This window comes from Patella vulgata, chromosome 7 (assembly GCF_932274485.2).
Source record: "Patella vulgata chromosome 7, xgPatVulg1.2, whole genome shotgun sequence".
Classification (NCBI taxonomy): Eukaryota; Metazoa; Mollusca; class Gastropoda; family Patellidae; genus Patella; species Patella vulgata.
Window position 1 is genome coordinate 12,822,553 of NC_065885.2, and position 17,594 is coordinate 12,840,146.

General features: G+C 36.8%; 1 protein-coding gene and 1 long non-coding RNA gene across 2 annotated transcripts; one reads left to right on the top strand and one right to left on the bottom strand.

Annotated features, from left to right (window-relative positions):
* Positions 1-12,062: 12,062 nt before the first annotated feature.
* On the bottom strand, positions 12,063-15,812 carry LOC126828078 (uncharacterized). Its single transcript, XM_056102238.1, has 4 exons — positions 15,735-15,812; positions 15,355-15,482; positions 14,159-14,823; positions 12,063-12,076 (listed from the first exon to the last, which is right to left on the bottom strand). The coding sequence occupies exons 1-4, from the start codon at positions 15,810-15,812 to the stop codon at positions 12,063-12,065; spliced, it is 885 nt and encodes a 294-aa protein (XP_055958213.1).
* Positions 15,813-16,341: 529 nt separating this feature from the next.
* On the top strand, positions 16,342-17,455 carry LOC130013551 (uncharacterized). The gene is made up of 3 exons (XR_008788740.1): positions 16,342-16,732; positions 16,993-17,038; positions 17,266-17,455. It is a non-coding gene; the product is annotated as an uncharacterized LOC130013551 (long non-coding RNA).
* The last annotated feature ends 139 nt before the right edge of the window (positions 17,456-17,594 follow it).

Genomic DNA, 17,594 nt, shown 5'->3' on the forward strand with positions numbered 1-17,594 from the left:
TGGACGTATATTGTCGTCGCCCCTGTCCGTCCGTCCGTCCGTCCACAATTGTTTGTGAACAGTCTACAGGTCACAATTTTTATCCTATTTCAATGAAACTTGAAATATAGGGTTAACACCCTAAAATCTCGGTTCCTTTCGATATTGGCATGTGTTGGACCATAACTTCATGGATTGTGGTCCCTGATTGCACGAAAAATCACGTTTTTAGCTTGTGAACACTGTAGAGGTCACAATTTTTATCCGATTTGGTTTAAACTTGAAATGTATGCTTATAACCCAAAGATCTCTGTTCCTTTCGACATTCGCGCATATCCGACCGTAACTTCTTGAACTATGGCCCCTGATTGTACGAAAAATCGCGTTTTTAGCTTGTGGATCCTATAGAGGTCATAATTTTTATCCGATTTAAAAAAAAACGTATTATTATATCACCGTTACACCCTAAGGACGACTGAGTTCGAATTTCGTGAAAATCGGGCCAAAACTGACAGACAAAAATGGCCGCCGTTTGTTCTCACATAGCGTAAAAATATGATATATCAAGGTTGTGGACCCTATAATGGTCACAATTTTTATCCGATTTTGTTGACGGCTGAGTTCGAATTTCGTTAAAATCTGGCCAAAACTGACAGACAAAATGGCCGCCGTTCGTTTTCAAATAGCGTAAAAATATGGTATATCAAGGTTGTGGGCCCTATAGAGGTCACAATTTTTATCCGATTTTGTTAAAACTTGAAATATAAGTTTATATCCCAAAGATCTCGGTTCTTTTCGATATTCGCGCATATCGGACCGTAACTTCCTGAATTATGGCCCTTGATTGTACGAAAAATCGCGTTTTTAGCTTGTGGACCCTATAGAGGTCATAATTTTTATCCGATTTAAAAAAAACGTATTATTATATCACCGTTACACCCTAAGGACGACTGAGTTCGAATTTCGTGAAAATCGGGCCAAAACTGACAGACAAAATGGCCGCCGTTTGTTCTCAAATAGCGTAAAAATATGGTATATCAAGGTTGTGGACCCTATAGAGGTCACAATTTTTATCCGATTTTGTTGACGGCTGAGTTCGAATTTTGTTAAAATCGGGCCAAAACTGACAGACAAAATGGCCGCCGTTCGTTCTCAAATAGCGTAAAATTATGGTATATCAAGGTTGTGGACCCTATAGAGGTCACAATTTTTAGTAACTCCTTTTTTTTTTTTTTATTAAAAATGAATTATTTTTATTTAATTGACTGATGGAAACAGCGTGTCAATTTAAAGGATTTTGCAATGGTTGAATTGCTGTCAAAAAATAATGTATCACTTCTCCATAATGTAATCAGGTTCAGTAAAAGTGAAGTCTATAGCAAAGAATTATATTTATTTATTTGTGCACGTAAGAAAGAATTGGGTGATAAATAAAATCTCCTACTCGTCTTTTTTGATATCAAAAAATACTCGTAGGAGATTCTCTATACACCTACATTTCATGTAGGCCTATGAGATGTAGTACCATGGGTTGGCTGTCAGACGTGGAAAGCGACCATACACTCAAATCCGGTCGCCACGTGCTTGATCATAGTATTGTCTCATCCTCGGTTTCCCCAGTTGTCTCATCCCGTTCTACTCCACTATACCCAAGGTTAATCCATAGGGTTTCTACGACTTCAAATTATCTGCCCTGGTCTAGATTGTAGCTAGAGTCTAAGAACCAATCAGAAAACAGTTTACAAACCAATCGTTTCGCCTTCGATTTTTTTTAAGGGTAGATAACCATATTCATGTCCATTTACTCAATGATTTATGTAAATAATGTATATATTTCTAATTTATTTATATTTAATTGTATTATCAAAATCTGTTGTATGTATTGTTGATTTCAAATATGTATAACATCTATATGTTTGACTTCTGTTATTATTATTACTATTCGTTCTTTGTCTGAAATATGTCATTCTGTTATGTTTATTATTATTGAACTTATACTTGGCAATTTGATTCACACTAACTGTCTACGATATCACTTGGACCTAAAATTCCGGGAACGAACGAACAATTCTCAATAAAACTAATGATCCTACATTATTATATGAACGTCTGGTCTTGTTTAACATAATATATACATGTAATTGGTTGCTAATAATTACGCGTATAGAATAGGCCAACTCGTATGAGAGTTACTTCCCTTTGCCAATTTCCTTTTTTAATAACAATTTATGGGATTGGTCGATTAAAATAGTGCAGTCATCAAGGGCGGATAACTTGAAAACGTGTCCACCCCATAGATTAACCCAGGGGTTAGTGGAGTAGAACGGAATGAAACCCCTGGGGATACCGAGGAAGAGTATTGTCTCTGGTTTAATTGATCTATTTATCGCTTTCTTGGTTAGGATCCTTTAAATGTTTCTTTAGCATCTCACGTTGTGTATATCATTTTATCTCCACCGTTAAGAGGTTTCTTTAAACGACACTTGCAACCCACGTTATCAGTCCCAACATATAGTATGATTAACAAACAAGATAACAGGAACAAAAGTACGGTTTCTATAGTTTTATATCATGCGGGATACATATTATACAAGCATATATTAAAAATAAAGTCATTCTCTCTATCTTTCAATCACACCAAACTCGCTAGTACAAGTTGGCTGATAGAACCTGCTACATCCCCTCTAGATTAACATGGTGATCTCCAATCGCACACTTCCCAAGTGTTTTTATCTGCCTTGACTTTTGCTATCTATTTTTAATTGGTCAAATATTAAGTAATTAATTATGGTGATTAGTTACTAAGCCTAATGTCCACAGGACTAAGCTCAATATGGAATGGAATATTTCACACATGAGTGTAATAAACAATGGAATTTATCCTTGGCCTTAGACCCCAGTGTCCTGTTATTGTCACAATATTTCATAAACAATTTAATTTGCGTTTTAAAATAAACTCATACCATAATATACTAACAACGGAGAAGACAAATAAAACATGTATTTATCAAATTATAAATCATACCCCCTGGTACACTTATATTCGCCTAATGAAATTTCGCATAAATTACCCCCCAAAATAGTATTACAGATAAGAGTATAGTATAATGTGAAGTTTATGAGCGAGACATTAAATAGCCAAGTCTCTAACTGAATATTATCCAAAGTCTTCGACATTGAAAACACGAATTATTTGTCAATTTAAATCAACATTGATGTGGTGATATTACCGGGAAAAGATGGGCTTCTGATATTCAATATTTAAGACAAAATAAACATTTTACCATTGGTACACGAATCATGTACGTTTACAGCATCAGAAATTCTTTTTGAATTTGAGATTTGGCAGATTTTGGGTATCGCATTCTTGGGGACCCACAGTTGACATCTTCTCGTGGGCTGTCCTTTGAACAGACCAAGGAGGAAATGCTTATCGAGTCAGATCGCATCAATTTTGTCTGCATATATGTGTGGAGTAATTGCAACTCGTTGTAAAGGAAAAACGTTCTTTTGGGGCTATGACCAAGCTCAAAAACAGTTCCCCAAAGAGACACTGTTTATGTCAATGATGTGAAGAATCATGTCGACTTTCAACTACTTTTGACAAGTATAGAACCTACAGTTAATTAAGCAGAATAATCGCCTGGACATTTTTTTGCTGTGAAGTAAAGGGGAGAGAGAGAGAGAAATGAGGTTTAACGTCCACTTGACACAAAGTAACACATGGTTCAATTTTATTTCAATAATTCGCTTGCGCGCAGGGGTCTTTAGCAGTGGGAGCAAACCGGAGGACCCGGAGAAAACCCATGAGGTTGGACAGGCGATCCTACTCCTTGTCACGTACAACCGGGGATTCGAAACCCCGCCGGTTGACTCAATGACAGACCCTATGATACAGCGCAGCGCGTACGTGCTAACCATTCGGCCATCCACCCCCCGGAAGTAAAAGAAAATCGGGGCGAAGGAAGCGTAAGACGACTTTGGCGCCTGCGCAGGTAGACTGAAATCACTAATGCAATTTGTAAACCAAGGTACGTAATGCATATCACATACGAATAGAGTCTTATTTGGCCATTATTTTCTTTTACCACATTGAAAGGTGAATCTCATTATTCAAATAGCGATTAACATTCCAACTAATCATTGTCAATGTTTGTTTATGTATGCACATGCGCTGGATTTAAAAGATAAGGCTATACAAATTATTATTTGCGTCACAACAAAGGACGTTGCAAGTAAATGGTAGGCTACATTTGATGTGTAAAGAGTTATGATTCCAGGCAAAGAAATAAACGCCAATCAGTAGCTTTGTCCCAATTTAATGCCACGAGGAAGGAATTGTGGAGGGATGGGGTGGGCGAGGGGTGTGCGCAGCTAAGGCTTATAATCAAGTTATTTATCATCTAAATTCAGGCTGGTTGGGGAAATCATCAAATAGACATAACGGTAAAGACAAAATCCTAGTTCTTCTTCAATTTATTTAGTGCACACATTCAAATCTATTCTACAATTTGAACTTAAATTCTATAAACTAACTCCATAACGTTGCAAAATCTAAAAGACGCTTACTAATTTGACATACATTATGTTCTCTCCCAAACACTGGATTCCCTTTTCTTCGAAATGTCAAAACGCACATCGCTGGATTAGCGACTAACCAGAGCCCTAGACATGTTTATTTAAAAATACAACAGTGTCAATAGCGACTATCATATAAAAAACAAAACAATAATGACAATCGCAATTTAATTGCGTTCTTACGCGTGATACAGAAAGATGAAATCCAAACGAAGCACACTATTATAGTTGTCTGTAGAAATCAACAAGCTAATGAAGCACTATGGCGTTGTACAGCAGAGTAGAGTTGTATAAATCAAACGTAATACAATGGGGAACCATCTTCATTAGCAGTCTTGATCTCGCTCTAACTCCGCATATCTTAACAAGCCCATCACGTAATACCCCGCATATTTCGGCACCAATTTCGATTGGGTAATGACCCAGCTTGAGAGCCTATCAGATTCCTTGATCATCGCGAATACCAAGTCTCCCACTTTCCAGCTAAAATGTCTTCCTGTGATAATCGAGTTGCCAAGTTCAAGATTCGTTCAATGTCAAGGTTTCCGTGGAGGTCGCCATGTTTAATTTGAGTGTGTTTGTGTCACAACCTGAATTGATGCTACTGTTCACGTGTCTGCAGTAAAGGGAGATAACCTAGCTATAAGTTCGAGAATTGCAAAGTATGTAGCAACGTCTAGATTTTGTAAAACTGGCGGCCGTTGCTTCAGGAACATGATGGGGAACAAAACCTTCACAGTACCGGCACTAACGTCTAATCTTGGTTTATACTTCATACACATTACTTCTAACCATTTTCTGAGCCTCGGGATCCCGATAACTTTCAGCTAACATAGACAAGGATCCGTTGTGAGCTTTTGTAGCGAATTTAGCTCGGTATCTATCGCTAAAATTTGAAATATCAACAATTAAGTCCACCTCATCGTTTTTATCTAACGAATGTGTAGAAGAAGTCAGCATGGGTTCTAATACGTCATTATTATTATCAGCAGGATCTCGGGATTGGTCATTGGCGTCCACGAATTCTTCCTTATTTGGATCAACGGCCATGGAATATCTTGAATGAAGTTCTCGATATCGTATTGGCACTATGTCAGATACTGGCCACGATTGCTGGAATTTTCTTAAAGCGGCGTTAAACTCAGCTTGGAACTGAACACTGTTCGCATTAAAGTTGGGATCTGTCCCTTTATTAGCGAAAACATGGCGAAACACAATGGGCATCAATCCACCGGCAACGGTTGCCAACATTTGATTTGTGGAAGAAATATTGTATACGTCACCAAAAGCCATGATAACAACGATGAAAAACGCAAGAAACACAAGTATCTTGAAAAACTCCACAAAAGTACGAAAAACGTTCCTGTACAGTGGTCCTGGGCAACCATGATATTTCATCTCAATAGCTTCGAAGAAGAATTTTTCTGAAAAATAAGGCGTGTCTTCTTGATCGAGAAAGACCAGGAATCCAGAGGTCTGCCACTTGATGATTCCATCCCTTACCATAAGATAAATATCAGGTTTTGAATTATCGTCGCACTCCACACGAAACACGGTATTCTCCTGGCACGTGGCATCAGCTTGCGCTGTATCTGTAATTTTATCCTTTTCATGCTCTAAGATGTGACTGGTAATAACTTTGTAAAAGTTAAGATATTTCTTATACAGTTTCCCAAAAGTATCTCGGACGTAAAAGGTTAATAAGAATATAACAGAAATATATCGAACAGTCACGCCAGCATTAATAATAATTCCTATTAATGTGTACACGCCAACTTCCACGAAAAACGATATACATTCCATGGCCAGTAGCGTCAAAGACCAAAAAGATACAATAACAACAATGATAGCAAAGAATTGCACGAAAATATCCAACTTAGAAAGCCCATCCTTCTTCCGAAAACTCTCTTCTCGGCCGAGCTTGTTTAATTTTAGTTTTTCGTTCATTGGTTGAGATTTGGCTTTCATGATCTTGAACCTCATAGTGAAGGATTCTGGACAAAGAAAGATGAATAGCTGTATCAGTAGTCGTAACGTTAGGTTGATTGTCGGGATGAAGTAGAAGATGAACACTACGCTAAATAGAGGAGAGAGGATAATCCAAAAAGGCACCACCAGTATGAACCCAAGAATCCCTAAAGTATCAAAAGGAACTAAAGCCAAGTTCATCGCCCAGCTACAAACTCCTAGTTTCGATTTCTCTTTCATATCCCTTAAGCAGTCTCTTAAAACCATTTTAAATTTTTCTTGCACAGCTTCGCTTACCACTCCATAAACCATGGAATCTAGTGCTAAGACAATGTAACAGATCAAAAAGATTCCATGAAAGGGTGTCAAGTGAAGGGTAAAACTTCCTTCAAACGGCGGTTTTAATCCCTTGCTGTTGGCCACTTCCCGTTTATACGTTATATCATCATGTTCAAAATTGGTGTAGATCACGATTCGCAAGATCCATGGCACGGCCAATAAAACTATTTGAATTAATTTCATGAAAGTTCTGAGACATTTATGCCAAGGTACCATTCCAAATCCAGGATTAAGGTTACCGCATATACTTTTATCACAGCACGGTTTAAGAGTTTCGGTGAACCTTATTTTACAGCGACAGAAATTGTTATATAAATAGCGGAAAACACCAACCGGCACGCAATTTTCACGTATCAGACGATGCTGGCTAACAGAGAGTCGGAAATCATTCAATTCCACTTCGTAAATTTTGTCCAAATTCATAGTATTTAGCATTGTCTTAAAGTATTCCATGCCTTGAACTCTACCCAGTTTGACATTTTTATTTGGACTTTCGTATGATTCGGGAAATCTGGTGGCGACAACTTTAAGTTTTTTCTTCTCTTGTACGTGGTAGTGATACTCAGCCGCTGTGAATTTTTTGCGGTATAATTTCCCTGGAACTAACAGAGGACTGTAGAGGATTATCAAAACTTTTATAACAATTGTGAATATCATGAGGATATTCATCCAAACTCCTCGTACAATATCCTTACATATTAATACCCCATCTGGATCATAATGGCAGCAGTTATACACAAAAGCAGCATTACCATTATCATCGCGAACATACATGTTGCAGACGTGCTCCGCAGTTCCGAGAGCCTTGGTTGGCTTGGGTTGTGTTCGGTCGATTTCTTTGAAATCATACAGAAGCGTTTCTCTTATTAGAGCCGTTGCATCCTGTACCGATAAAGCACCAATGCAACCGTCTGGTTCGTCATACATAGCCACTTCCATTCTCTCAACTCCTATCCTCATAGCACCAATAGACAACACCTCATAGTTTTCATTCAGCATCAACAGACTTCGAGCTTGACTATTCATCGTCCTTACCCAGTGACTCCACTTAAAATTCGAGCCACCTTTTCTGTTAAGCATTTCGTCATAGTAACTCTCGAATTTAATATCGTATTCGATCATTTTAACACCAGTCTCCAGTAATCTAACAACCTCATCCCGAACACTTACATCCACTGGACGAATTGCACAGTCGAGGACGTATGGCGAAGTTGGGGCTGAATCGTTGGTATTTAGGCTAGTACTAGTTGCTGACGAAGCACAGGTAACAAGCCACCCACACAATATGTGTAGGATAATCCTTTGGTGCATTTTAAATCCTGTATTGATCTTCGAGAATAAAACTGGGCCGCTGTGTCTTAAATCACCAGCAACTCCAAACGTACCTTAGCAAGACTAAATACATTAACGTCACTCGGTCAATTGTTCAATATAAAAGCCTTGCAAATATAGCATACAATACACTATGTATGTAACGCACACCTTATACACGACGCCGTAAACCAGTCTTTATATTTTTTCAATTAATTATAAGCTATACGACTCGTTAGATAATCGTATTCAGTATCAAGCTATGAGTTTTTATTACCAACAAGCTTTGAATCGTTGAATGGGCACGGTTTTAAAATGTTACTCAATATCCCGGTATCGCTATTACTCATCAGATTTTTTATTTTAGTTTTTGTTTCCTTGTGCCTTTTAGAATAATTTCTAGAAAATATATATTACCCACAGGTATAACTTTGGTTCAAGTACCGTTTGGTCTACATTTCGATTTAAAATCAGTTATTGAGAGCTAACTTTGATCACTATTTAAACATTCATACAAATCCAGGTAACCACTTCTATAGACTGTACACAGGTAGATCTTACCGCTAATGCATTATAAAACTTGATCATAAAACAAATCACAATATATGGCCTTACACCTTTCTGGCTGGCTGCTCGTCTTAAAGGTATACTTTTAAGGAGCGTTCTATTTGAATCGGTTAAGATGGAAGAGGGCGTTACGCTCTAGAGCTACTCGTTCTGCTCCGCTAAAGCCCAGGGTGCAAATATATAGAATTATCAAATGATAGCTTCTTTATCTCTGGTAAATCTCTTTTTGAGACATGAAAAGGCTTCTACAAATTTATATTGAATTTTTCTGTCGCACCAGTCATCCCTATTTGGTCACAACATCGCACCAGAGTTCATGTAGTCTGGATTCGGATTAGCTGAATTCCGTTAAGCAACTTGGGCGAAGAGGTCGAAAAATTATGTTTACATTTTAAACAAATGTAAATAAGCACAATTAAGCAAGCAACATAATTATCTGCCTAAATTGACTTAAAGGGACAATATCACTCTTGCTGGCTTGACAGCTCAAGAAAATAAATAATAGTCTTATTCTAAGTATTAGATGTTTAATTGTCCTACCTGTTGTGTAAATTATCCATTAAATCCTATTTTACTTGTCCAGAGGGTTCGAAAATATTTTAAAATCCAAGTCAAAGTTGAAAAGGTTTACGTTAGGCTTTTCAAATCATTTAGTTGAATTTTTCCAATTTTTTAAATTAGGTGTGTTAAGATAAAATTTGTATCATCAATTAATTGGCATATTGTAAACTAGTACAATTTGTTGACCAGAATAAAGATTGGGGCATATTATTCAGTTACAACAAGAGTGGTATTGAGCCTTTAAATCAAACGAACCCAGAATACCAACGAACCCAGAATACCCAGAATTTGGTTAAAGTCCATGCCACCGTGCCCCCCCCCCCCATTTCAGACAAAGTCGAAAGTGTAAAAAATTGGACGATAAATGACGGAAGGGGCCTATGAAATAAATATTTTGTAATCGCCTTTTAAAACGAATTGGTTATTTGTATAGTTAAAAACGCTTTACAATTTTTAATGTTGCCCTGCCGGTTTGTACAAAAGGAAAATGGGCCCACGCGATACTAAGTGATAATACATGTTGATCGACTCCTTTTATAGATGTCCCTTTAACCACTAGACCTTTATATATAATGCTAACTAGGTCGGTAGAACAGTAAAAGTTAAAATGTATAGTGTCGCTGCTGGATGCACAATTCAGTATGATTAATCTTTGTGACGGTGGGTGGATACAAGCCATTAAAATGAACCACAAAACATCAACCAATTTGATTTATTTGATAACGAAACATAAAACCCTAAAACTGTGTCCAACATTAAATTGAATGTTTTATTCAAGTTTTACGATGTTCATTGAAGCTCTCTACAAAACACCTTAAATCTAAACAATGAAGTACGATATTGTAGTCTCTATTACCTACAAGTTTAATTATAAGGTCGTTAAACAATGAAGTACGATGTAGTCTCTGTTACCTATAAGTTTAATTATAAGGTAGTTAACTTAATAATATTGTTTCTTAGAAGTTTGTCAGGCTTCACATTAGTATAGGTGTCCCCAACTCGCGATTCCCGGGGCCCATCCGTGCTTTATTATTGTTACCTTATAATTTCTGCCCTTTTAAGGTTGTGACCCTCGGGCCCTCGTTGAAATAAACCTTGTGGCCCTGTTACGGAAAAGGTTGATAACAGTATCAAAATTTCTTGGATGGTTAAAACTCGGCGTGTTTTAATGTGCATTATATGAATGTAAAACTATTGTTGCAAGGGCCTTTCAATGCACATAAAACGAAGCTAATGAAATGAAAACTTCATCGAACCGTCTAGTCTCATTGGCGACGTATTCTATAATCTATAAAAGTATCTGCCGAACAGCTATTCGTCGATTAAAATATTCTCCAGGAAATCAGTCGTTTTTAAATCCCACGTTACACATAAAGACGAGACAGGACATATTTACTTTTCTATAAAATCAAAACCACCTACTTCTCGATTATTCGAGTTACTCAGAATACAGTTAACAATATCTATTGTATTTATTAATATATCCGTTCTATGTTCAGTTCTTTGCAGACATAGCCGATATTAATTTTTCCTGGCTAGGTGTTATTATCACAGTGTGACACACTTTGTTGACACAGCATGCATATTGTGAACTATGCATATCAACTACAGTATTATAAAGAAATCCACTGGGGCTTGACTTGTTTTCAAATAAGTACTATTATCAACCTTTATTCGTACTTTATATCGCTACAATATTGGTATGGCGTCCGAACAGAAACCGAACCAGGTAGATCTGCAAATACCTGCATTATAGAATTGGAAAGCAACCAACTGGACAAAGTGTGATTAGATTATTATAGGAGCAGAGTATTTTTTTTATATACTTTCCTAAATCAACATACCCCCCCCCCCCACACACACACGAAAAAAACACCTACAATAATTATAAGCAAAATCGACGCTTTACAAATTAAACGATTAATGGGAATTTTTAAAGCTAATTGCAAGAAAATGGAAAACCTCCACTATGTATGTCAAAAGACAGATTTCCACCCGATTGGAGTTATACAAGGATGAGTGTTGAGGCCAACTCTCTTTAACTTTTATATTAATGACCTTCAACAATATGTTTGTTGTTTGCAGCCAACATTTGGTGTACTATGGTTGTTCAGGGTGAACAATTTAGTTTGGATCAATGGGATGTTGTCAACCATAACCAAAAAATATATTAAAGATACATTATGGAAGGAGGACAGAAATCCAAAATTTAAAGATACATACTGGGAAATTAGACAAAGAGCTGGCAGTTCTCGCTATAATAGTTAAAAATTAGATAATGTAAAGGAAATTTGCTGAAAATTTCAGTCAAATTGATTCGCTCTGAACCGAGAATTTAGCGATTGAATTTTGGGCCTAGCCTTGATCATCATTACTAAAGTCGGTACGATAAAATACATAGTCTCGATTATCCATTTTCTTGATTTAATCCTGAATGGAGTTGAGCACCAGATCGGATCCTAATCCAGTAAATATTACAGGCTAGCGATGACATTGAGAGAGTTGATTATGGTCTGGATAAGTTAATGAATGTCTAATTAATAATATTGCAGGCTTAAAGAAAGACCTGCAATAGGCAGATTTAGCTCTTGCATAATGTATGTTTAATGTAGCAACATTAATATATATCGTCAAAGACTGTCAACTCTAACACTAACAGGCTAAAGAAGCTAGGATTACAACTAGTGTGTAATCAGTGGTTATAATCCTTACTTTTAATAATTATCAAATTAAATAAAATTACTATATTTTCAATATCTTTAAAATGGTGTTGCTATTTGAAGTTTGAATTGTTGTTTGTTTTGTGTTTGAATCAAACAAGCCTAAGAAAATATAACATAAACGTTATAGCCTCATGTTCAAAGCTGGTGTAGACCCAGATTTGCAGGATCCACGGCAAGGCCAATAAAGATATTAGAATTATCACCGTGAAGGTTCTGGGGCATTTATGCCTAGGCACCATTCCAAAAGATGTGGCTATGTGTTGGTTTTATTTGAATATTAGACATCGCCGAATGTTAAGAAAATACTTATGGCAAGAATCTAATATTGACATCAATTGGGAAATATCAGTGGTTCTACTATCACTCCTGTATACTAGGACTTTTGGAGTTACTTCCCTTTTAGTATATCAGTTAATATTCATGTTACATTACAAGTTGTAAGGTTGTGTATTTACACGTTCAAGGCGCGGTGTAACTCCAGTACGCCCACGTAATTAATAGAATTGTGTCGAGCTTGTTGGCCTGTTTTTCTCTTACAAAAACCAAAAGGTTATTGTATGCTTTAATACACTGCCTTGACGCAGTCAAACTTTATCCATTTTTCTCCCTACTCTATGATCATACGGGTTCTTGTAGTAAAAAATCGAGCCGGTAAAATCTCGACAGGACTTTGGTCAGACAACCGTGACATGTGGTTATGGCTTTTGGAGTTACCCCCTCCCCCCCCCCCCACACACACACATTCCTCCTATCCCCTACCATGAGAACGACTAAACGATATCCCTTATCAGGCCCACCATACTGCACTATCGACAAGGTGGAGCCACTCTGTAGGTTACTTGATATGCCTTGTTTCAAAGAGCAACACTTTAATTTGGAGTGGGAATGATCCTGATAAAACAATGTTTTTATTGTAAATTTAATAAAGAACATATTACATTAATGTGAGTCTTTTTTTTTCCATTTTGCAGTGCCTTGATAATCGAGGAAATGTCAAATGCTCAAACACCTATAACTTCGTTCAGAATAAAGTAATTCTATTGAAATTTTCAATATATCTATTCATTTATCATTATCTATTTTAGAACTATAAACATTATCTATTTTAGAACTATAAGCATTATCTATTTAGAACTATAAGCATTATCTATTTTAGAACGATTAACGTTATCTATTTTATTTATAATTCGTATAGCAAGAACGGTCAACTCTTTTATCTAAAGCTTAGTTTTCTTTAGATATCTCTAGGATGTGGTTTATAACTTATATTTGATATATATTAGTTCCTGTCCATTTTTCAATACCTTGATCACGCTAAATTTCTTGCAACATCGACATTGATCCAGCAGAAGCATTTGCAACAAATTTCGCGCGGTATCTCTCGCTAAAGGTTGATGCATCTACAACTAAATCCACCTCGTTCTCGTTTGTCTCTATTGAATTATGGGTAGACGAAGTCATCAACATCCGTTCTGTTACGTCATTATTATTATCAGCATCTCGGGAGTGACCATTAACATCTGCAAATTCTTCCTTATTTAGGTCTGCGGACATGGAATTTCTTGAAGGAAGTTCTCGAGATTTTATGGGCACTATGTCATACACTGGCCACGATTGCTGGAATTTTCTTAAAGTGGCATTAAACTCAGCTTGAAACTGAACACTGTTCGCATTAAAGTTGGGATCTGACCCTTTATTAGCGAAAACATGGCGAAACACAATGGGCATCAATCCACCGGCAACGGTTGCCAACATTTGATTTGTCGAGGAAATATTATATACATCACCAAAGGCCATTACTACAATAATAAAAAACAACAAAAAACAAATTAGTTTGAAAAGCTCCAAAAAGGTACCAAAATTAGTTCTATACAGTGGCCCAGGGCATCCATGATATTTCATCTCAATAGCATCGAAGAAGAATTTTTCAGAGAAATAAGGCGTGTCTTCTTGATCCAGAAAGACCAGGAACCCAGAGGTCTGCCACTTGATGATTCCATCTCTTACCGTAAGATAAATATCAGATTTTGTATTATTCTCGCACTCCACACGAAACACAGTATTCTTCTGGTACATGGCATCAGCTTGCGCTGTATCTGTAATTTTATCCTTTTCGTGCTCTAAGATGTGACTGGTAATAACTTTGTGAAAGTTAAGATATTTCTTATAGACTTTACCAAAACAATCACGAACGTATAAAACTAGCAAGAATATAACAAAAATATATCGAACAGTCACGTCAGCATTAATAATAATTCCTATTAATGTGTATACGCCAACTTCCACGAAAAACGATATACATTCCATGGCCAGAAATGTTAAAGACCAAAATGATACGATAACACCTAAAATCACAACGAACTGTAGAAAAAGGTCCTTCTTAAACAAATTCCCCTTCTGCCGAAAATCCGCTTGTTTGAAGATCTTGCATCTAATAGTGAAGGACTCTGGACAAAGACAGATGAACAGCTGTATCAGTAGTCGTAACGTTAGGTTGATTGTTGGGATGAAGTAGAAGATGAACACCACGCTAAATAGAGGGGAGAGGATAATCCAAAAAGGCACCACCAGTATGAACCCAAGAATCCCTAAAGTATCGAAAGGAACTAAAGCCAAGTTCATCGCCCAGTTACAAACTCCTAGTTTCGATTTCTCTTTCATATCTCTGAAACAGTCTCTTAAAACCATTTTAAATTTTTCTTGAAAGGCTTTCGTCAAAGCCCCATAAACCAGAGAATCTAGGGCTAAGACAATGTAACAGATCAAAAAGATTCCATGAAGGGGTGACAAGTGAAGGGTAAAATTTCTTCCAAACGGTGTTTTTAATCCTCTGCTGTTGGCTACTTCCCTTCTCAGGTTTATATCATCATGCTCAAAGCTGGTGTAGATCACGATTCGCAAGATCCACGGCACGGCCAATAAAACTATTTGAATTAATTTCATGAAAGTTCTGAGACATTTATGCCAAGGTAGTTTTCCAAATCCAGGATTAAGGTTACCGCATATACTTTTATCACAGCACGGTTTAAGAGTTTCGGTGAACCTTATTTTACAGCGACAGAAATTGTTATATAAATAGCGGAAAACACCAACCGGCACGCAATTTTCACGTATCAGACGATGCTGGCTAACAGAGAGTCGGAAATCATTCAATTCCACTTCGTAAATTTTGTCCAAGTTCATAGTATTTAGCACTGTCTTAAAGTATTCCATGCCTTGAACTCTACCCAGTTTGACATTTTTATTTGGACTTTCGTATGATTCGGGAAATCTGGTGGCGACAACTTTAATTTTTTTCTTTTCTTGCTTTTTCGTGTGGTAGTGATACTCAGTCGCTGTGAATTTCTTAAGATATAATTTTTCTGGAATCAACAGAGGACTGAACAAAAGTATCAAAATTTTAATAAAGACTATAAATATAACCAAAACATTTATCCAAACTCCTCGTACACTATCCTTACATATTAATACTCCACCAGGACCATAATGACAGCAGTTATACACAAAGGCAGCATAACCATTATCATCGCGAACATACATGTTGCAGACGTATTCCTCTGTTTCAATGGTTGGTGTTGGCTTAGTTCGATCGACTTCTTTGAAATCATATAAAAGTGTTTCTCGTATGAGAGATGTCGTTTCGTGTACTGATAATGCACCAATGCAACCGTCTGGTTCATCATACATAACAACTGTCATTGCCTCTACCCCTATCCGCATAGCATCAAGAGACAACAGTTCATAATTTTCATCCAGCATCAACAGACTTCTAGCTTGACTGTTCATTATCCGTACCCAATGATTCAACCTAAAACTCATGCCACCTTTCGTATGAAGCATTCTGTCGGGGTAATTCTTGAATTTAAGATCGTATTCGATCATTTTAAAATCAGTCTTCAGTAATCTAACAACCTTATCCCGAACATTTACATCCACTGGACGAATCGTGCAGTTGATTGTCTCTGAGATGATGCTTGATCTGTGGAATTAAGACCAACAGCAGTGTTTGATGAAATCAGTGCAACGAACCACCCCAATAACATTTGCACAAGAATCCTTCGGTACATTTTCGGTCGTGTAACGTATCCAAATAGTGTAATGACAGGAAATAGGATTAGTCAATTGTACATTTAGTACACTGAAAAAAAACTTGTGTTGTTTTGCATTGCATTAACACAAACTTGTGTTCTTTTTAATGCATTAACACAAATCTTGTGTTTTTTCCATATAATTAACACAAGTAATGTGTACCGTCAACAAATATTTTTTTTTTAAATTTGAACTCCATACAAAGTCTTAATCCGGGGGCCCACAAGTAAGAGAAAGGTATTTTTTACTCAGACAATATAGCCAGACAGACTTGAATGCTAATTGGTGTTAAGATGTCTGTAGTTAAAATAAAGTTGGGCCCAATAAACTGGTAGATCAAAGGCCTGTTGAGCGCTCATGCCCGGTGTGATTTTAACAATTTACTCCAAATGCGTTGACAAGAAAATAAGTAAAACTGTTATTGAATGTGATTGGTTGATAAAATCAACGTACTATAGGCTACATTTTGTCTGCGATATCATCTCGGTGGAAGCGGACATTAAATGAAGTGATTTCACACAATTAATTTAACATTTAACAACGTGCTGAAATGATTTTGGAGCAGTGATATGTTTGACAAATGTAAGCTAATGGTCACATAGAATACAAGACCGCAGGTTTGTGAATATTTATATAAAAAAAATAATACCATGTATGTAATTTAGCATCGATATTGTTTCTCTGTATAATATTAGTATTTCGTTTCCTTAAAAAAAACTCCCAACAATTTAAACCGGAAGTTCATGTTTATAATATGGCGCGGTCAGGAAAAAAATTTCGGCATGTTATTATCAAATCTGTTCAAATTTTCTGAAATCATGCTTAATTAACATTAGTTGTTCGGCGCTACGATGTTGTTCAAATACATACATTACAGAATCACATTATGATTAAAGCAGAAACGGCTCGACTTGAACCAGCAGGTAAGAATCTGTTTTGAAATTACATCTTGGGAGGTTGGATTGGCGTTGGAGACCCGATTGGCGGCCATTTTGATTCTTGTTTCATGATTTTTTTATATTATAACGATTTTGCCAAGAGTAGACATAAACGCGGGCACAGACTAGAAAAAAATCTTTTTACACTTTTGTGTTAGTTGAATTGTAATCTAATTTATGTTTAAAAAAACAACCTTAAATCTAATAAGCAGACGGAAGATATGGACGAACAACAAGAAGAAGTTATGGAGGTCCCAACAACTGAACCTATGGAAGTAGAAGAATCGTTTACAGCCGAAACCCGATACGGTGTGCCAGTTCCGGTCATGGAGTCCTCCATCTCAGACGATGCCGACGTTAGTGTCTTCTGCGACGAAGAACCCGTAGTGGTGTATACGCAGGTAGAAGCTGGTACCTCCCGTGGCAAGTCCAATTTGTTTGACAACCAAGGGTTTAGTTATAGTTAAAATATCCAAGCCAAGTTGTCCTAATCTGGAGGTAGTTCGTGTAACCAATACATTATAATAGGAAGCAATATATA

Bases quoted from the DNA above. Each gene is read 5' to 3' on its own strand.
- LOC126828078 (XM_056102238.1), bottom strand. From the start codon at position 15,812: ATGAACAGTCAAGCTAGAAGTCTGTTGATGCTGGATGAAAATTATGAA. The intron at 15,483-15,734 runs GTAGAGGCAATG...TTAATATGTAAG, and splicing joins TTGATGCTATGCGGATAGGG to GATAGTGTACGAGGAGTTTG. The intron at 14,824-15,354 runs GTATCACTACCA...AAGAAATTTTAC, and splicing joins AAGAAATTCACAGCGACTGA to CCTTCACTTGTCACCCCTTC.